Source organism: Gopherus flavomarginatus, chromosome 5, assembly GCF_025201925.1.
Source record: "Gopherus flavomarginatus isolate rGopFla2 chromosome 5, rGopFla2.mat.asm, whole genome shotgun sequence".
In the NCBI taxonomy this organism is placed as follows: Eukaryota; Metazoa; Chordata; order Testudines; family Testudinidae; genus Gopherus; species Gopherus flavomarginatus.
In genome coordinates, this window is record NC_066621.1 from 100,605,912 (window position 1) to 100,628,059 (window position 22,148).

At 38.7% G+C, this 22,148-nt stretch overlaps 1 protein-coding gene across 2 annotated transcripts in view; it reads left to right on the plus strand.

Moving 5' to 3' along the window:
- FSIP1 (fibrous sheath interacting protein 1) overlaps positions 1-22,148 on the plus strand; it is a 597,082-nt gene that overhangs the window by 454,345 nt on the left and 120,589 nt on the right. For both annotated transcript variants that reach the window (XM_050954839.1, XM_050954838.1), the window contains one exon: positions 6,297-6,461. In XM_050954839.1, the coding sequence (XP_050810796.1) occupies positions 6,297-6,461 (165 nt within the window). The remainder of the gene's footprint in view (positions 1-6,296; positions 6,462-22,148) is intronic.

Below are 22,148 nucleotides of genomic sequence, written 5' to 3' on the forward strand. Positions count from 1 at the left end.
TAACTACAAAGATATTTTAAGTGACTGTGAGTAATGAGGCATAAAAGCCAGAAATGGTAACAAGAAAAATAAAGATAAAACACCTAATAATATCTACTTAACAAACTATCTTAGTTGCAAAGCAAACTTTCTCACCACATGCTCCAGCAGATTACTGACCAACTCTCAGGTCAGGACCCCACTCCCAAAGTCCAACCGCTGTTTCCTTTTGTCTTCTCAGATGTGGAGAATGAAATGAGCAGAGAGAGAGAGAGAGAGTGGTGCTTTGGGCTGTTTGTCCCTCCCTTTTATAGTTTTTCTTGAAACGTTCTGGAATGTTGAAAAACATTTCCAGCTGAGAACCAGGAGATAAAGAGTTTATCTGGAAGGATATTCCCCACTGGTTTTCTCACGTATTTGAATTTCCTTTGTTTTTCTTTCCTGCTTGATGACTCTGTTTACTCCTTAAATGCAGATTAAGGCAAGCACACATTCCTTCCTTTGTCTATGACGGACATGACTTCTGCCTGGGCAGAGCTGTGTGGTTTGGGGAATACAGGGGAAGCTTATAACTTCCCATACAATGTTGCACACATGTTTTATCAGGACTGTACTGACCAGCAAATTATGAGTTTTCAAATGGTACCTTATTAAGGCATACTGTGTACAAAGATTATTACAATAATATGTATGGTGTGAATACAGAGCTGTATTCCATCCATTGCAAATTATTTTAGAAGGGAAATTTACCTTTCAAACAAAGCATTCTTTGTGATTAAAGACCTTATATTGCAGGCACTGTACAAAGTCTTCTTGGAAATGTGTTTCCAGAAAGCTTTGTAAATTGGTTGATTTGTAAGTTGGCTGACTTTAGGAAACAGACTGGGCTAGTTTGGTAGGACAAAAGATGAACAAAACTCACTCATTCACTTTGTGCTCAGGTGGAGATTGGGATTGGAAGTGAACACAGGTTCTTCGGGTAGCCTCTGCACATTCCCACTATTTGTAAGTGAGCCAGGTTGCTGCAGAGCACCAGAACCTTCTGAAACCAATGCCCATCAGGGTATCCACTTTTTCTTAATCCCTGAAGAAGGGCTCAGAGCTTTGCCCTGCAAGGAATGAGAAGACAAGACCTGGCCTCTCAGTTTCTTTGCTGGCCCTTGGGAAAGGAACTTGCATCACACAGCATTTACATGGGTAATCTCTCTCTGAACTCTGAAGTGGACTAGGCAGATACTTGCTTCCAATATGCACACCAAAATCTCTGGATAGGAAGCTATATTACGTCTGACTGGGAGCTGCATAATAGGGCTGAGAAGCCAAAAACTTCGAGAAATGCTTAAAAAGCTATGCTGATTATTGTAATTAATCAACTGTGTGCAATGATTAATACTAAAATTACAAACAATAGGGGAGGCCTAATGAAAATCTAGGTGCAAGTTTCGAGGTCTGCCTGCTACTGTGGCTCAGAGGAACTGAGGTAGTTGAAGATGCTTTTGCTCTATCCTTAATTTGGAGAGTTTTAGAAGAACAAAATTTGAAAGTGTAGTTCACCAGATTATGAGTCAATCTTCCCTTCCCTCAATGTGTTAACTATTCCTGCAGAAAATGGTTCAGAGCATGCTACCAGATCATGTTGCCAGATCTGCTTGAAACAGATTTGGCAGCATGAAAATGACATTTTAGAATGAAAAATCCCAAACCTCTTCTGCCCTTTTTTTTTTAATATGCTCCACATTCTAGCACACACTTTTCACATTAGCAAAAGAAAAACCTGAGAGAGACCCATTCAGAAATGCCTTCACTTGAAAGTCTTTTAAACAGTTTTTTTGGAGGGCAACATCAAAAATAGTAATGCCTTTTCTAAACATGAAGAATGGCATTCTCTGCTACATGCAGATTTATGTCTTCTCTCTAGATGTTTCCTGTTTTAAAAATCGGAGAGACTTGACCACTTCAAAAATAGTTAATAAAGGTTTTCTGTGTATCAGGAGTCACCTGTTTAGGATGAATAATGAAGATTCAGCCTAGCAATGCTTTAGCTGTTTCTTATACCAACTCTGATGGCAGCATGGCCATGGAAATGCAACAGTCTACCTGGGTTCTCATATTGGGACCAGTCACCATGTTGTTTGGATACCTATTAGAGACTTTCTGTTGTATGTGACAGACTTTCAGCAGCTCACATTAGGAAATGCTTGTGTATTGCTGCAGACTTAATACACAGTAAACACCAGAAAATAGGAGTGACATTTTTAGGATTATTTTATTAAATGATCATTGGAAAACAAATGTGAATATTATGGCCAAAATGGGGAAACAGAAAGGAAAATGCTTTCCTTAGTCATTTGAGACCTGACCAGCCTAGAGATGGATTATTTTTTCCCACATTTGATTTATAATCTGACTTAGGCATTTCCTGAGGCCTTTGGTAGGGAAGATTTTGAGGAAATTATCAAAAAATAATGACTAATCTTGACTGTTTTGAATTGGCTCTGATACTTGTTTCAAGAACTGATTAACACTTTTGGGCACTGGCTGGTGAGGGTTAATGAACTGCTCTAGGCAAAGCCTTCAATTCTTGGAGAGGGTTGAGCAGAAGGCAGGAGCTGCTGAGGGAGCTGAGGGAGCCTGTTGAGGCTCCCTTCAAGAGAATGGAGGGCCTGATGCTGAACCATTACTTTGGAACTATTAGTAGAGACTTACTTGTGGGTGCTGAACCAGTCTATTGCTTGCTAATTCCTTCAGAGAGTCTTGCTGTAATTTTGTATGTGTTCATGTATGTGGTTTTCTTTTTGATCTTTGATAGCCCTGAAAGGTGTGGACTTCCACAGACTCAGTAGCAGGGCTCTCTCTCCTACAGCCAAACCTGTGCCAGAGATGGAAGATTAAAGGCTGTGTGAGTTTAAAGCTCGTCCCTCACCTAGGGTGCGCCCTGGGAGACCAGCTCTTTGCCAGGCACATACTGCCCTTACAGTCCGTCCAATCTCATTGGCTTCACTGATGTTATGTGGGATGTAAGTCAGGACAAATTTGGCACACTATATTTAAAGCTTGGTTTTTTTCAGGGTTTATTTTTTAGCAGTTTTTGAGTTTTTTTGTAGATGTTTAAAATCAAGGGGCTTCTGGGTGTTTCCATTGTATATACTGTAATGAGTAATGTATATAATATAACTTATAATGAGAATCTCTTTGTAATATTCTCTAGTGCATTTTAACATAGTACAGTTTCAAACAGCACTATGTTAAAGCGCACTAGGGAACCTTTAGTGTGCACCAACCGGGCCTATGAGGACCAAGTAATGTGCAACACAGCATGCTTAAGAAATCACATCCCTGTAGTTCTCATTACGGCTCCATGTAGGCAAGACATTAGACACAAGTAACCATTACCACTGTTTTTCCAGTGTTTATCCAATAAACACAGCCTTCATTTTTTTAACCCCAGGGATATATTGTCTGTGTTTATTGGTTAAAACCAAAAATCAGATGCCCTAAGTACGTTACATAATTAGTCTTTGAATTGTATTCTGCATTAAGCAAATGTGCATTCAGTCAGTTCTGCTAGATAACTGTCAAATAACACAAATAGGATTTTTCCTTTAGATCTACAACCTTTGTAAAAGAGATTTCTTATCATTTAAAACATTTCAAAAGCTCTTTGTCAGGATAGTTTGACCATCAAATTTGCAAGAGTGTAAATTGTCTCAAATATTCTAAGAGAATAATAATAAGACTTTACTATGTTGTTGGAAAAGCATGTTCTGATTTAATGAACTGGAAACTGGCAGTAGGAGTCTCAGAAGTTTTCTTTTTATGAAAAACTTAAAATCACTAAGGCTGTTTTGAGAGTACAAGAGAAATTATATATGTATTGAACTTGCTTCTAGACATCATCTTGCCATCGTAACGTGCTATTTTAAACTGGAACTAGTTGTGTTGTGTACTTATTTCCGTGCAGTTCTTCATTTGCTCAGCAAGCTGCAGCCTGATGTGATATTTTCAATAATTGGCTCCAGAAGGTGATTTTGTAACTTCCTTCACCTCCAGTTAGTTTTGGAATGCATCCTTGTCTGAAAAGCCACTAGAGAACCAACTTTTGACTTGTTGAGGTGGCTCTTGTTTTTTATATGGACATGATGTATTGCTATAAAAGAACAGTAAATGTTGCTACTAATTTGTGGTTGTCTGTTGAATTTAGTTTGACATGCTCTTCTAATTTTTTCAGATTTATTTCAGGTTTTTATCATAAAAGTATGCAGACTCCTCTGACTTCTGGCAGCTCTTGGTTGCTATTAATTCCATGTGTATTCTCTTACGTAATTCATATTTTAGCCTGTGGTATATAATCCATTTGTGCATATTATCAGGGAAAGACAATAGTGAGAGTTTGCAAGGTATTATTTTTGGCATGAATTGCACTGAATTAGGACTGATGTGTATGTTTTTCTCAGACTGCATGTTAATGACTTTCTTTCTAGTGAATTGATTTACACAACAGATTGGTTTTAAAGAATCTTCACCAATCTATTCAATTACTTACATTTAAAACATTTTAAGTTTCATTTTTTAAATAAAATATAATGCCTCGGAACTACTATAAGATGTCACTTTGAAGTGATACCAGTTTATTATTTATAGTAATAAATGAAAGCTATATTTAGTTATTTTTTCCTTTACCAGTGTCATTTCATGGACCCATTTTTTCTGTGTAGCACCATTTGTCTACAAAAGATTATGGCTCCAGTCCAGCAAAATCCCCAGTGCTGAACTCCTACTGAAATCAGAGAGTTCCATATGCAGAAAGCTTGCAGGATTAGGCCCTTTATTGAAAGGATTCATTAATTAACTGATGATTTCTTCATGCTTAGTCACTCAAGGCCTGATTTCCCCTCCCATCTACCCCCCAAAACTGGGATTTAAATATCACTGTAAAGTTCACTGCTGTAAATTCAGAGTAAAGCACTGAGTCAATTTACACCAATGTTAGAGTGTAATTTTGCCATAGGTACCCAACTGAGTGTCTAAATGGCCAGTTTAAAGTGTCACTAGACACGTGTCCTCTGGGAACTGCACCTTAATACAGTGAGAGAGCCTGTGTGTTTCAGTGACCAGAGAACTGTGCCAGTGGGAGTTCTAACCCCTAGTAGAGCCACTCAAGCTCAAAGCATAGGGACCAGATGAAAAGAGGTTGAGTGATAGGCCAAGGACCTATCCCTGTAAAAAAAAAAAAAAAAAAATTACTGTATAGAAACACAGAAAGGTAGCTATTTGAGCAAACAGCACGATAGAGATGGTAGAGTCTTGTTCGTGCCCTAAATGATGTTTTATGGTACAGGAAAGATTCAGATACTAACTTAAACAAACTAACTTAAACAAACACTTAAACTGTTTTTGCATATAGTTGTATGCCTGACATTCACAAAAGCAGGCCATCATGATTCTTCTCCCCTTCAGCTAGTCTTTTGTCTTGATTCTGCTTATTTCTGTCCTGTTCCCACTCTGCTTATCAGATAACACTGGTGTGCTAGCTGTGGCATCTGATTTCTGAATGTGAAGCTTATGCACACCCTTGAACTCGCATATACATTACATTAATGAGGTGGTATTTATGTTTGAAGGAGAGCCTTTATTCAGAGCCTATATTTTCAATCATTTGAAACTTTTTTTAAAATTACCTTTTGACTTAAAACTTCTCTTGTTTATTTATGCAGTGACATATTTGTGGATAGAGTTCCATTTGATTACTGTCTCTGAGATTTTTGAGATTTAAATAGACTTCTTGACATGTAATAATTTGTTTGAGGTTTAGTTTTTTTATTTGCTTTCTGGTAACTGACTTCATTTGAAGATTTCTAACTTAATGAGGACATGTTTGTCTTATTTAAAAACCCTTTGTTTAGAAAGAAGAAGCTATAATCACTGCAGAACTGTATTGTACATATGCAGTATGTTTTTTCTGTTAAATTTTAATGATTCATGAAAATATGACAGTATAAATGTATGTTTTTTAGAATGTAGATTTTTTTTAATGTAGGAGGTTTGCATACACTTTTTAAAAATTGCTAATTAGTTATGTTTAAGAAAAATTAAAAATGTATGCTTGCAATTATTAGATGAAATTTTGTTCTCAGGTACACTAGAAGAACATCATTAATTTCAGGGGAGCTCAGATTTACACTCATATGATTGAGAGCTCACTATATTTTAGTTCTTAAAAATAACATTTCTTTGAGAAGTAATATATGTTGATATTTGCCTTAAACAGCCGTTTTCTTTGGTCATGTGAAATAACCATTTCTCTTAACTTATTATAGGAAGATGTATCTGGTTGGCTAATACCAGGAGAAGGGTACACACCTGAACCAATGGAATATCATCACCTAAGTGAAATAGATGCTAAACTCCAAGTAGTACTCTCTAATGGAGATTTCTCTGCAAGTCACAGCTCCTGCTCAAAAGTCCCAAGCCAAATTTATCAGGTACAGTAATGCACAATGCCTATGAATTATAGATTTCTTTTTTGGAAGATATGTTGAGGTTTAATGAAAATAAACATGTAGAAAAGTGAAAAATACACTTAAATATATCAGGAAGTTTCAGATGCAAAATCTGAGTACTGTAACTTGAATTTTATTAATCATACAATGGACTTCAGTTGCTCTTTTATAATGTGGTGTTGCCATAGTTGCTGACAGCTCTGTCTTTTGGGGACTAAAATTGAGTTTCCTCTTTGTTTTTGAAGATTCAGACGGTTTTCCATGATCCGTTGCTGAAGTATGTGCAGTTAGAAACAGTAACAAATGTAGTGAGGATAATCCCCCTTTGGATGCTAGTAGTAAAAGGTGTTAAAGTTCTTTTACTTGGAAAAAAGCACTGTTCAGATTTTGTGCCTGGAGAGTCTAAATTCTCATTCTTGTTTTCCAGTAATGTAGTGTACTGTGAATTAATGGGCCTAAAGTTTGAGTTGACTAAAGCAAAATACTGGTGTGTGTTTTTGAAAATGCTGACTAGAAATGTATAGTACAGTGTTCATTCTTGTAAACAAAAGTAAATGCAGTGACATATCCCAATTTTTGCATCTCTTTACACAAATTTGTTCTCTTGTATTACATCTACCATGCTGTTGGAACAGATGTTTCTACAGAGCCATACATTTGCAAAGCCATATGTCCTCAGTCATCTATCAAAGAAACAAAAATCTCTTTGAGCTAAAGAGAAGTGAATTTGTCTTATCCCTTGAGGTTTACAGTTTTTTTAAATTGTATCATTAGTTTTATTTTTACATTATTCTGAATTATCTCCTTTTTGGCATCCTGTTTCTGACATTTTGTCAGAATAATAGAAATGTTCCTCCAGCTGTACGAGTGCAGGGGGAAGCTCTTCCTGATACTGATGTTAATGCCTTACTAGGAACAGATGTTTTAGTGTGTGAAGCAGCAACCCCCACAGTTTGTTAATTTAATCACATTCATAAATATGGTTAATATACATTGTTTTTAGGCTTATGGGTCCAATCCTGCAAACATTATCCAGTATAACACTCACAACCATGAGCAGTCCAGTTGAAGTCAATTGGACTGTTCATGATAAGAAGCACTATGTTTGGCCACGTTAGACCTATCATTGCTTTTGCAGAAAAATGCTCTGAAGTTTTTGAGTTGACTTGACCATAAAAAACACCACCACCACACAACATCCGAAATACTGTGTATATGTGCTTTTTAGAAAGTTTAAAAACATTTCATTACCTTTTAGGTACGTTATGAAAACTAAAGAACTATAGAGTGTCTTAATTCCATAAATAAATATTCTATACCACCCGATTACAAATTGATCATAAACTGGCAGTTTTGAAGTACATAAAGGGTTTTTTTTTTTTGACATTCTTATTTAGGAAATTATTTGCAAGGTTTTATATGGTATCTTTGTTTTTACGCAAATATTCTTTCTAACGAGAGAGCCATTTGGATGAAATGTACCTAACAACTGAGCCCTTTAAAAGGACTTCATTAATTCAGTCCAGCATCCTTTCATACTCTCTATTTAAGTGTGGTGATAGGTTTTATCTAAACTTTGTGTTAACCAGTTGGTACCCAGATAATTGTTCTCAAACTGTAAGTACTGTACATATATAATCCTGTACATATATAATCCTCTCACCGCCTCACTCCTAATGAAGCCTTGATCTTCTGCAGCCTAACATCAACAGAACCCTTTCCTCCAATCCTTTTCAAATGCCTTTTTGACAGTCACTTTTTATTAAATAGACAAGAGCAACAAGTAATCCTTATTACCTCAGAACCCTAGGGAATCTTTTCACATCTATAGAAGAGAGATAGAAAAGCCAACTTCGGAGAGAGTTCTATTTTTTGTGTGGACTTCAGGATAAAGCTGACCTGGGAAAACTGCAGTAGTCTATGAAGAGCAAAAGACTGAGAAAGTTTTTGTCCTACGTCTCCTTCTCTCCCAAAAGTCTTTTAAAAAGGGCAAGGTCAGGTAACCTTTTTTCTTCCAAAACGATTCTAAAATCCACCCTTTTTGATTTGTCCAAAGCCTTATCATCTCTTGCCTCAACTGTGGCCATCTCTTCATCTTGGATGTTTCAATACTAGCCTCTGCTCCTCCTGTTCATTCAAATTGCTGCTGCCAAAAGTCTTTCTTGTCTGTTGCTTCAAGGTGTTGTCTCCTCTGAGCCACTCCACTGCAATTCAAACTTCTTGTACTTGCCTTCAAGGCCTTATCACATAACCCCTCTTTACATCACTGAGTTGGTTTCCTTTTGCTTTTCCTCTGCTCCATAAGCGATTTCAGCCTTGATATCCCCTTTATTTAGTTTTGTGACAGGGCCTCCCTTCTGTCCCTTATTTTTGGAATGCTTTCTCCAGTTTGTCAACCAATATCCCTGACGTCAGTGAAATCCCTCATTAAAAACTCATTTTGCCATGTTTCCTACAGAAGTGAGGTGGAAGAAAGGTAATCAAACTAAACAATAAAGGAAACAGAACTTGTCACCCATTTCCATCCTTGCTTCTCCTTTCCCTTCTTTCTATTATCTGTGTAACCCTTATGTTTGTCATATTGTATTTAGGTTGTACACTCTAAGGTAGGGTGACCAGATGTCTCGATTTTATAGGGACAGTCCCAGTTTTTGGGTCTTTTTCTTGTATAGGCTCCTATTACCCCTCACCCCTGTCCCGATATTTCACACTTGCTGTCTGGTCACCCTACTCTAGGGACACTGTCTTTTCGGTGCTTTGTAAGGCACCTAGCATGTTTCTGGGTGCTTGAAAAATAATAATAGTTATTGGGGTTTGAAAGAAGAGAACATTTGCTTCAAGTGTTTCCTGTTGAATGCCCTGGGGATTTTCCCTTTCCTGTAATCACTGTGTTGAACTTTTAGAATGAATAACTTGATTTATAAATTTTAACTGTGACAGATCTGCTCCACAGCAGATATAATGTGCCCCAGGATAAGAGCATCTCTTTCACCGATTGTACTGCTGAAGATTTATAGGAGGATGAGCGTATATAATATGAGATTAGGTAACCAATAATATATGCAAGGGCATGGAGTTATGGTGTTTTGCATGCTTCATCATTTAGCCAAATGCTAAGCAAATAAAAAGTGCCTAAATACAGTTACCAAAAAAGGGAAAATATTAAAGAATAAACCAGGAAAAAAACACACCTTCTTTTAGCACTTGCCTTCCACACACCATCATTTGGTAGATAAGCTACAGTTAGTAGTAATCACTCAAAGTGAGCTTTGAAGTTATATTAATTTTAGAAACACAAAAACTATGGTAAAATAACATTAAGGTTCTAAAGTCAAGCACTCAAAAGTTAGGAAATGCTAGAATTGAAGTTGCCTACGTAACCTTAATTTAGCCTGCTTGGGCATTTCTGCATTATGTCTTTAATTACATGATGGCATGCTATGTTTTCCACAAAATACCTGCCTCCATAACTGCACAGAATGGACCTGCTCTGGGGATGACTCAAGTTTATGTATTGAAAGTGTCTGATTGTTTGTAGAACCTCTGCCTCATATGTTGCAGCAGTTAAGTGATTCGTGAAGGAGTCATGGGATTGTGGGAAGAGAATTGATAGTCTCACGATTAAAGCAGTTGAATGCTGCCCTGGAGATTTAGATTTTATCCCTATCTTTGCCTCAGAGTTCTCATGTGATGGTAGGCAAGTCACGTAAACCAAACTATTTTTTTCCACAGGTGGTCACTAATTGTGCGTTTCTCATCTTCTGGGTGCCCAAATTGAGACCCTAGGATCTGACTTATAAAAATGCTGAATACTCCCAATAGCAGCTGAAGTCAGTGGAAACTTTGCTTTGAATGTATAAAATGATGTATAATGCTAAGTGCTCTGAAAAATCAGGACCTCAGTATCTCAAATTGGGCTCCTAAAATTAGTGGGATCTGGTCACCTTAATCTCTGTGTGCCTCAGTTCCTCACTTATAAAATGGGAATAATACCCCCATCCCTTGCCTTGCAAGGATGCTTTGAAAATTAATGTTTGTGAAGCACTCTGATACTATAGGTATGATCACCACAGAAAACCCAGGAGAAAATTAACAATTCTGTGTTACAGGATTTGAATAGTGTGCAGTAAATAAAGCATTGCACTACACATTAGAAAAAATGAAGTTGAAGCAAAATACTGAATAGCTGTTTATTAAGTGAGCACCTTCCATCCTGGGCAGTACTGGACTCGACACAGGCCTAGACATACCTCCCAAGATTCTGGGCCGTACGTGATATCATTCGAAGTCTCAGGCAGTTCCCTACCACCACAGCAAGGAATTCCCTGAAACTGCCTGAAACTCCTGGGACATATAACCGCTCGTACATGCCACACAACAGGACACAACAGGAAGTGTCAGCAGTTTTGCTTCTTCCTGAATCACCGCCCAGGGTCCATCGTGGGTGCATTCCTCCTCCTGTGGGGGGACCACCTCCTATATGTGTTCCCTACCATTCCTCTCATTCACAAAGTGCTCCTCAGAGTATGAAGGGTTGAAGCTTTGGTGATATTAATAGCTCCAGCCTGGCCCTGCCAATACTGGTATACAACCCTCCTCGAAATGTCTGTGGAAGCCCCGATCACCTTACCACTCTTCCCGGACTTGTTAACTCAGAATCACAGCCATCTGCAGCACCCAAACCTCGATTTGTTGCACCTCATGGCGTGGAAGCTCCATGGCTGAACCTGATGGAGCTCTCCTGTGTGGACCCTGTCAGACAAGTCCTCCCTGGCAGTAGGAAACCTGCCACCAGGGTTACCTACCTGGCCAAATGGAAGAGATTTTCAGTCTGGTAGGCTGTTCTCCTCTGTGGGCCAGATAGTAAAGGGGGGATGTGTAGCATATCAAAACAATGAGTTACACATGCAGGAACCACCCCATGTTATAGACCTCCCAGGCTAAGCACACAGATTTGACAAATTCATTTTGAGAGGCTGTGTGGCTAAGTGGATGAGACTTGGAGTTGCCATATTAGAGACCTAGGGCGAAAACTTGGGGCCCCCTGAAGTTTCTATCAGAACTCCCTTTTACTTCAGTGGGCCCAAGATTTCATCCTGAGCTTCTATTCCCAGCTCAGCCAGAAACCACCTTGTTTAACGTTCCGGTTATTTTTTCTGGAAAATGGGGGATGGGGCTGATACTTGTCTCCTTCCTAAGGTAGGAGGATAAAGGTCTGTTTCAGTAATGAGGATTGTGAAGGGCACACAATTATTTTACTAAAAATACTACAGAATTATTACCACAAGTGAGTAGAAGTATTAAGTCTACATCGCCTGTCTCCCACCCATTGGGCTTTCCCTTGGGCAACAAGTATCTTGCTAAGGGGCAGGGAAAGATCCATTTTGTCTACGTCCCGACTGGAAGCTCATTTCTGTGTGATCACTTCAGAATGATGCTTGGAGTGTAGTGGGGCCTGGAACTGTGCACCGTGCAACTGGAATGTTCAGAGAAGTGTTGTGTTTGTTGTTTTTAAAGCACCAAGTCAAACATTTTTCAGAGGGTTCTCTTTTCTAAGTTACATTTTCAGGTGGACAACCCGCTCTCCCTCCTCATCCCACTCCCAAAAGTATAACAATTTCCTGTAACTGGAGACTGTCCCAAATGCTACTCTGTCAGTTTTAAAAAAGAGGATTTTGTTGGTAGAACTAAGATATGATTTCAATATATAGGATGTCAAAATAAAACTTGAACCCTATCAGATGCTATCATTTAATATAAAAATACTAAATTTGACTAGGGTTATAAATATTTGACAACAGAAACATGTTATACTAAAATATTTCAGGGTATAGGACTGTTTAGAACTATATCTATATTAATCTAGTTCTCTCCATTGCACTTCATTCTCTTTTGCCTGCATTGATATATTTTTAATCACTGTGGGTACAAAGAAGAAACATCTGTGCTTTTGAGGTTTCTGTGAGCTTCTAAAACAAAATAACTAAAGCAACAACAGTGCAACTGATCCTTCTTCAGAGCAAACTGGAGTATCCTCTGATACCTTTTTCAATTTTTTCATGGCATTTCCTGTTTTTCTAACAAAATAAATCCCTTACTTTATTTCTAGAAACCTAAACTAGCATAAGTACTTCCTAAGATCATTTTTGGGAACAGTTCGTCTTGCACCAAGCATTCTGGCCAAATGATGTTGTGGCTAATGTGTGTGATAATTTGGAACATTTTCAAGCATCTGCTATTTGTTTTAACTTCTCCCCAAACTGTACTGTATAGTTGAACTGCAAGCTCTCTCTATATAGTTGTCTTTTTCCTGTGCAGCCTGCATCTCACTATATGTAACTGTTAATATACTTCTATGACACTTTGAAAAAGCATGCACTATCTTTTTAGCTCCCCTCCTCATCCTCAATTAAAAATTGGATGCTGTAATTGTGTAACAAGGTAGTCTGCCCCTTTAAGGACTGGACATCTGGGGACAACCAGCCACATTCAATTATCGGACCAGCTGGGAAGGGGTCAGGTGATTCCTATAAAGGGCTGAGAGAGCTGCAGGAGGGAGATTGGCTTCTGTGGCATGTCCTAGAGTAATGGAGAGACATTCGGGCATCTGGGCCCCTGCAACCCAGAGAGCTGTTTTTGGCAGATCTATTCAACCTACTATAGCACAGTGAAACCCAGACTGTGGCTCGTGAACTGCAAGTGGCTCTTTAATGTGTCCTGCAACATTTTGCAGCACAGGGTGTCAAAACACTGTGTTGTTTAATTATTACCCAATGCAAGTTATTAACCATCAGGATCCTTTTACTATGTTATTAACCAATTAAGTTATCAACTGGCACTAGGGTATTATCTTATTTGCTATGAGAATAGTGTGTGTGTGTACACTAAATATTTCCCCTGTCATACTGTTTAAATATGAATATATAGTACTGTAGTAAATGAAACAATGAATTCACACGATTGTGACTCTCTTTTGGGTAATGTTGATTGCTAATTTTGCTCCTGAACCACTGAGGTTTGAGTATCATTGCTCTAGCATATATTCTCCCTGGGACTATTATTTGGCCAGATCCACAATTTAGGCTTAGCGTTGTAGTGCCTAATATTAGGTAATGGCTTCCCAGTGGGCACTTCAGCCCAGAGCCCACTGAGGCTGCTTATACAATGTATGTGGTGAATTAGGGGTCTACAAATGGGATTCACAAAAGCTATCACACTGAGCAAGGAGCTGCCTAAGCTAGCCAGTATGAAATGCTGAGAAGAGATGTATAGCCTAAATCCTGGCCCTCAATGGGAGTTAAGTGCCCAAGGCTATTCAACAGGAGGCACTTATCTCTGCAAACTGTCTCCTAGAGTTAGGGATCTAAGCCAAGTCAGTCCTTTTGCACAGAAAATGAGGAGGTGTACTCCCCCTTATTCCATATAAACCAGTAGTTAGGGCACTCACTCGGGCTATGAGAGGCCCAGTATCAAATCCCCAGTGGGTCTGCTTTGGAGCAGGGATTAGAACTAGGACTGTCAAGCAATTAAAAAATTAATTGTAAGATTAAAAAAATTACATTGCGATTAATTTCAGTTTTAATCGTACTGTTAATAATAGAATACCATTTATTTAAATATTTTTGATGTTTTCTACGTTTTCAAATATATTGATTACAATTGCAACACAGAATACCAAGTGTACAGTGCTCACTTTATATTATTTTTTATTACAAATATTTGCACTGTAAAACAGATAAGAGTATTTCAGTTCATCTCATACAAGTACTATAGTGCAATATCTTTATCGTGAAAGTGCAATTTACAAATGTAGATTTTTTTTTTACATACCTTCACTCAAAAATAAAACAATTTAAAACTTTAGAGCAGTGTTTCTCAAACTTTCTGTGCTGGCGACCCCATTTGGACTTTAAAAAAAAAATTGTGATCTCTTCCCACCCATCCCCATCCACGCGCACACGAAAAAATTCTGATCCCTTTACCTCCAGCCTTGTGGGGTTTGGGTCTGTAGCCCCCTTGGGGTGCAGAGCTCCAACCTTAAGCCCTCCTCAGGATTCCAGGCTTCAGCCCTGCTTGTGGCACAGGACTCTGGGCTTCATGGTTAAGACAGCTTACAGAAATGTAGGAAATTTGCTGTGTGAGGGAGCATTAGGTTTTTTTTTGTTTTTTTTTGTTTGTTTTTTTTTGCAGTGAAGAGCAACAAATTTATAAACAGTGTCTGTAAGCCCGAGATAGAATTCCTGCCATGTAGCTTAATTCAGTGCAGCACAAAGTCTAAATTCTTCTGACATGGGTGCAACTCCTATTGGAGATTAATTTGACTCATGAGGTGAAATCCTGGCTTCACTGAAGTCAATGGCAAAACTCCCATTTGCTTCTTTGGGGCAAGAATATCACCCATAGTCTCTGAAGAAAGAATAGTGTAGTCATGATGATGAATAATAAAAAGAACATGGTTGTCATTTCTAAATCATCTGTTTTTGTTTCCGTTTAGAATACTATCACTAATTTAAGAAATTTAGCCTCCAGTGTGTGTAATAAATCTGTCCATTTTTTCTGCCAAGAATTGTACTTTCAAAGTAGATTCCCAAAATCAAATTGTATCATGTACAAACATTTAATTACCATAAGCTCCTGGAGAGAACTGCTTCTTGTCACTGTTAGCTATATTTTCAGGTTCTAGGAATTATGCTGTGACTTTGTTTCTGAAATCTTTAACAACTGGCTTTAAGCCTACAGTACTGCAGTTTGGGTATTACAGAAGTGTACTTTATTAATCTCTTTGCAATCAGTCCAGTTGGATATTGGTTAATATTCTTTTTTAACTTAGAAATGGTTCTCATGAAAACCTTATTTCTATCAGAAGCATTTCTCCTTATGCCATCTTAATTAAATAATTTTACAAATGCCTGTCTCTTAATTTGTTTTGTGTTCCTTAAAAATATCGATTCAGCTTAATACAATTTTGAAAAAATGGGATGGGAAACGTAAGATTTATAGGGTAGAATAAATTGTCTGACCTCATTAACTAAAGACACACTATTGTCTGTTTGCTAGGTTGGGACAACTGGATGCAGAGTTGGTATGGTGATTACAAATGCCAACTTGAAGAACTGGAAAACTCATCTGGGAATAAAGTAAACCCAGAATCAGTGAACAAGGAGTGTCTCAGAACATCTGCATGCTTGATTGTGATTAAGGCTATGATTTAGTCATGGGTATTTTTAGTAAAAGTCGTGGACAGGTCATGGGCAATAAACAAAAATTCATGGCCTGTGACCTGTCCATGACTTATACTAAAAATTCCTGTGATTAAATCTTGTGGGAGAGGCTCTGGAGAGCCATGGAGGGAGGGTTCACTTCTAAGAGGCAGTGTTGGGGCGACCGCTGGGGGGTGTGTGCCCAGGGCCAGTGACACCTGCTGCCAGGGGCTGCGACCCATGGCTGCTCTGGCCAGCTGCCTGGGGATCACTGACCAGGGCCGTCGACTGCAGCTGCTCCAGCTGGCCAGGGACAGCTGCCCTGGACCGCAACTGCTCCAGCCAGTCAGCCCGGGACTGCTGCCTAGGGCTGTGGACCACAGCTGCTCCGGCCAACCTGGGACTGCTGCCGGAGGCCACCGGAGCAACGGTTGATGTGGCTGTCCTGAGGGCCACATGAGTTGATGGCCCTGGAGCCAGCTGCTTGGGTGGCTGTGGGGCCAGCCATCCTAGCCCCTGCAGAAGTCACGGAGGTTGCGGAAAGTCACGGAATCCGTGACTTCCACGACCTCCATGACAGATACGGAGTCCTAATTATGATATGAAGGCAGTCACAGCAAATCTCTTGGATCTCCGTTTATCTTTGATAGGGGCTTATTTCATTAGAAAAACTGGACATCTTAGTTACAGCAGTCAGCTACAATAACCAGATGAATTATATAAGTAACTTGTCAAAAGAGCAAAAGGTTGCTTAGGGAGCTCATGTTTTCATTAAAGAATCCTCTGGCAGTGTGTGCTCCTAGCATCCACACCAGCATGGTGGATTAGATGAGCAGGTACGTATACTCTCAGTAATGGATGCTGTTTAGAAGCAGTTTAACAGCATTGGTAGATCAATGGGACTTGTAATCAAAGGACCTGTTTGTGCCACAAGAGAATTTCAGGGCAAAATGTATTTTATCAGGTGTCTTTGTCAGAGTAAAGAGTGCAGTATTTGGGAAATGGTGGTCATCTTGGGTTGTCATCTTTTCCATCTTCATTGTTACTCAGCTCATTACCTTTTGGTAACATTATTCTTTTCTCCTCTTCCTCACTTTCCCCCTAACTCCCCACCTTATAGCCATACCCTTGCCAGATACTTTCTTTTTTGTGTATAACAGGGGTCGGCAACCTTTCAGAAGTAGTGTGCCGAGTCTTCATTTATTCACTCTCTCATAAGGTTTTGCGTGCCAGTAATATATTCTAATGTTTTTAGAAGGTCTCTTTCTATAAATCTATAATATATAACTAAACTATTGTTGTATGTAAAATCAATAAGGTCTATAAAATATTTAAGAAGTTTCATTTAAAATTAAATTAAAACACAGAGCCCCCTGGACTGGTGGTCAGGACACAGGCAGTGTGAGTGCCGCTGAAAATCAACTCACATGCCGCCTTTGGCACATGTGCCATAGGTTACCTACCCCTGGTGTATAACAATTCTAAATTCTGTCCTTTCTTCATCTCTAAAGTTAAAATCCCTTTTGAGGCTTTATTAATCCATAATTCAGATTACTGTACATTCTCCTTTTTTGCCTTCCACATTGTACCCCTGCAGTCTAACTAAACTTGCTCTTACTGAGATCATCTTGCTTGCCCACTGCTTTGACTACATCTCCTCCTCTTCAACTCCTCCCTTAGCTTTGTCTTCCTTCTGACATAAATTATAAGGTGATTGCTTTGACCTTCACAGTTCTGCCCAGCTCTGCTCCTGCCAATATCTTCTCATCCCTCACTGCTCTACTGAGTTCTTTCTGACAATCTCATCTGCATGTTCCTTCCCTTCCATTGTGCTTCCTTCTATGCCTCAAATGCCCTTGTCATCCTGATCTGGCAAATTTCAATCCTTCCATTTTTAAATCCATCTAAGCATAGTTCTTGTACTGAGCTTTACTGTTAGTCCTCACTAGTTTTGAAGTCCTTTAATATTACATATATACAAAAGTCAAAATCTGCTGTGTTGTTGAGTAACCACATTGTTGCCTGGTTGTCTTTGTGCTTTTTTGTGGTACATGGTTTGTCTTGAGGTTAAGTCTTGCTCTCATTGAAGACAATTGCCATTTTGCCATTGATTTAAGTGGGGAAAGGGTCAGGCTCTTAACTTAGTTTAATTCTGTGTTCTGTGTGTGCTGCTGGTGCACAACAATAATTCTAAAGAGAAATAGTCACAGTGTTTATATTCCTTTTTCACTAAGCTGCAATAACAAATCATGTAATCCATTCAATCTGTCTTGCTAATGAACTACCTAGATAATAAGTTCTACCTCTAACTGATAACTTCTCAAATTTACACACATTTAATTCCCTTACAATTGTTTAAAAATATTCAAATTGTCATGGCTTCGATATAGTAAACATTTCAATAATCATCTGAATGATGTTTGAATACATATTTGACTATTTCTGTGCTGACCAGTGGAAAAAATAGTCTGTTTTGTGTATTCATACAAGTTGACTGTAAGGTATGTGTCAGAATTGTTAATGTAACCCTAACTCATGGTTTCCCTGTTATATTTTTCTTAAGTGGGTCTGTGTATGTGCCCTGAGCATGCATACCCTGCACAAAAGACAGGAGAAGGAGGAGGAGGTTGTACTCCCCTGCCTTTATGTCAAATACCCAGTGATTAGAACACTCACCCAAAATGTAGGAGACCCAGGTTCAAATCATCCCTCTTCTGGTTCAGAGCAGGGACTTGAACGTGAATCTCCTACCTCCCTGGGGAGTGCCTTAATCATTGGGATATATAGTATTAGACTCTTAATCTCTCCTGTTGAAACTGTTCCCAACAAGACATGCTGCTTTGGACTAATTTGACCTTTTATTACTATTTTATAATTATTATAATTATTTATTTGTATTATGGTAGTGCCTAGGGGGCCCTGTTTGAGAATTCAGACAATATGTGCTTGTTTTTCAGAAATGAAGTAAAAAGACATATGACAAGAAACAAGTGGCTGGAACAGATAGATTTGAGGCGTGAGGAGAAGGGGTTCATGAGCAAACATTGAAACAAGCAGCTTTGAAATGTTAAACAGTAGGCATAGACTCATAGTTCACTGTCTGCCTAGTGATTGTCAGCTGGCAGGGATTGGTAGGCATTACAGCAGAGTTTTTAAAGACATGTTTGGAGTAGGATAAAGTAGTAGCTTTAGGTAACCCAAATATGCCCTTCTTCCTCATAGGACCATATAGCATATACCAGAAAAGCAACAAGACTCAAACATGTTGAGTGACTATAATGGGGTGAAATGATGGGGGTGGGGATAGAAATATGTCACAGTTGCCTTCCACATCTATTATTTCTCCTCCAAGCACTATGCAGTGGGACTTCCCATGAGCATGAAGTGAAGCATATATGTAAGTGTTTGCAGGACCAGGAACAATACCAGTAAAAAGTCTTGTTCAGGACAATGTGCAGGGGGAAGAAATGGAACTTGGAGCCAATAACTTTTGAGTTGAGTGGCTTCTCTCCTCATTACCCTTTTAAAGCTATGTCATATTGAGATAAAAACATTTTGCAGATTTACATGCAATTTAAGCTCTATTCATTGAAGTCTAAATTCATATTAAAATATCCACTGCTATCCATAAACTCAAAACCAAAACCTCAAATAAAATTAATAGTGAAGCAAAATGAGTGGGAAATACAATATAATGTTTAGTGACCTTGCAGTACGACTAACTGTGTTCTCCGTCTCTCTATATCTTGTAACAGTTATTTTCCCAAACAAATTATAATCACAGCTATAATCCACACTGAATGGTATCCATAGAACTGGCACCATCTCTGTAAGTATGCAGATTATGAAGGTGGATTTTGAAATTTGATTTCATTGCAGAAATAGGTGTAATTTGTTAAAAAAATGTAAAGTTGTCACAATCTTTTCTATTTTGCCAAATAAATGGGTTTTCTTACATTGCAGTCATGGGAGAAAAAAGCCGTACATCAACTCCGAATAAATGCTGTGCCTGAAGAGGAGTAACTTTTAATCTTTATTATTGGTTTCTTGAGCCACTTCTCCATTCATATTGAAAATATGAAGATGATATACTGGTATATTGAATTAATGTATAGAAATAGAGATATGTGGTGCAGTTCTTGGTATTCTACCCTGCAAAGATGTTAATCGTGCATGCCTGTTGACTTCAGTCCACTTATGTAGAGAGCTAAATATGCATTTAGGTACCTAGCCATAGGTGGTCATTATTGAGAATCTTGGCTGAAGATAGCTCACCCTATTGAGGGTTAAGCTGGTTCAGTTTGAGGAGATTGCAGGCTTCAATAGATGACTCTTCTTATACCTTCTTCCGCTGTGCTTGAGATTTCTTGGAATTGTGATACTGGGAGCCATTGTGTGATAGCTCTTGTACTGTCAAATACTCACTCTGAGAAATAAACTCCATATGTCATGTTTCACTGGTGTTATGGTTTAAAGCCCCTTAAAGTCACTTATTTGTCATATGCATTTTGGCCAGAAAATATATTGTTTTTAAACAGTCACACTTTTTACAAACTGTAGCCTATATGCTGAGAAGTTTTCATCTGAATCATTAAATCTAGAAAACTGTCCCTCTTTCCAGTTAAGTATAGTACAGGAACTCCTCACTTAAAGTCCTCCCGGTTAACGTTGTTTTGATATTAAGTTGCTGATCAGTTAGAGAACATGCTTGTTTAATGTTGTGAAACGCTCCCTTCTAACGTTGTTTGGCAGCCACCTCTTTTGTCCACTGCTTGCAGGAAGAGCTTCACGTTGCATCTAGTTGGTGGGTGGTTGGAACCAGGGTGGACCAGCAGCACCCCTATCAGCTCCCCACTCCCCTAAGTTCCTTGTGGAGCAGCTGTCCCTCCCTCCACTGCCATGTGCTGCTCATGCCTTTTGCCTTGTAGCTGCTCCCAGAGACTCCTGTTTGCTGTACAAGGGAAGGGGGAAGAGCGGGGCTAATGTCAGGGTGTCGCCCCCTGCTCCTGCATCCTGCTTACCCCAGCTTCCATAGAGCGGAGGGGGGGGGGACACACAATGGTGCGAGGGAGCTTCTAGGCAGTAGCTGCGATCTCAGCAAGCTGATTTAATTAACAAGGCAGTGTACTTAAGCCTGGGGTCAGCTACTTAAAGGGGAAATGCATATTTTTTCTCTCACACACAGGGTATGTGTGTCTGTCTGCCCTCCCTCCTTTCCTGCTGCCTTGTAGAGTGTTATGAGAGTTAACCCTTGAGGGTTAATTGCTAGTTCATTCAGCAGTAAGGCATTCCCTGGGAAATATCCCACCCTCTGACTCCTCCACCTCAGCCAAGCTTCACAATCATAATCACTGTGTACCAGTATTAAATTGTTTGTTTAACATTTATACTGTGTGTGTGTATGTGTATGCGTGTTATATAACATTATATATATTGTTATGTATATTGTGTGTTATATAACATTATATATATCTGGAACGTAACCCCCTCATTTACATTAATTCTTATGGGGAAATTGGATTCGCTTAACATTGTTTCGCTTAAAGTCACATTTTTCAGGAACATAACTACAACGTTAAGTAAGGAGTTCCTGTACTTAGTTTCCTTTACTGAGGAATATATGTTAATCAGGAATTGATGAGTTGCTTTTGAAAATAAGAGTGATTAATTAGACTAGGATTTTATTTAAAGTGTTGGACATACTCTCTTGGGTTAAAGGTAATTAGAGTTTGGCAATTTTTTTTGCTCTTACTTTGACTACTCTATGACTTGGATTCTTATACTGAATCCTTGGTTACCAAAGGCAAACCCTGTTTTTGTCATTTGTAGATTTGCGATTTTGTCAATATTTAGCATTCCCTGTTGGCTAGATTCCATTCTGGTCTTACATTGAATGTTACCTTGATCCCGCGAACAGTCCAGTTGATTTCAATAATTAAGGTAATACTGTGCGTAAGAACATTAGAATCTGTTCCCAGACTACTGAATATTTGCTCTGTAGTAGTGGTTGCAGTCCAGCTGCACATGTGCCGCATGGCTTAGCTATGGGTTAGGGGATGGGTTTTGTCTTTCATGTCCCCACATAGATCCATTGTGCAAAGGCTGTTTACTCAGGCTTCGTATCGGAGAGAAACATTTTAACTGAGATTTTCAAAAGCACTCAGCATTGTCCTAACTGGTCCCACTGAAGTCAACTGGAGTTAAACCAGTGCTGTGTGCTGTTGAAAAGTCCTCCCTCCACTGTTGGAAATCTTCAATATGAATGTTTATTCTTCTCCTTTACAAGTTTGAACAGAGTAAATTAATACTCTTTGTGGAAAAAATCCTGTTTGATATTTAAATACTATTAACATACATTGACCAAAATGTGAAACTAATCAATTTTGCATAAATATTTGTGTTCTCTCACCTTTTTCTGTAAAGGTCTAATTCACTTTTTTTCTGCTTTAAAGCATATATTTTAAGATGT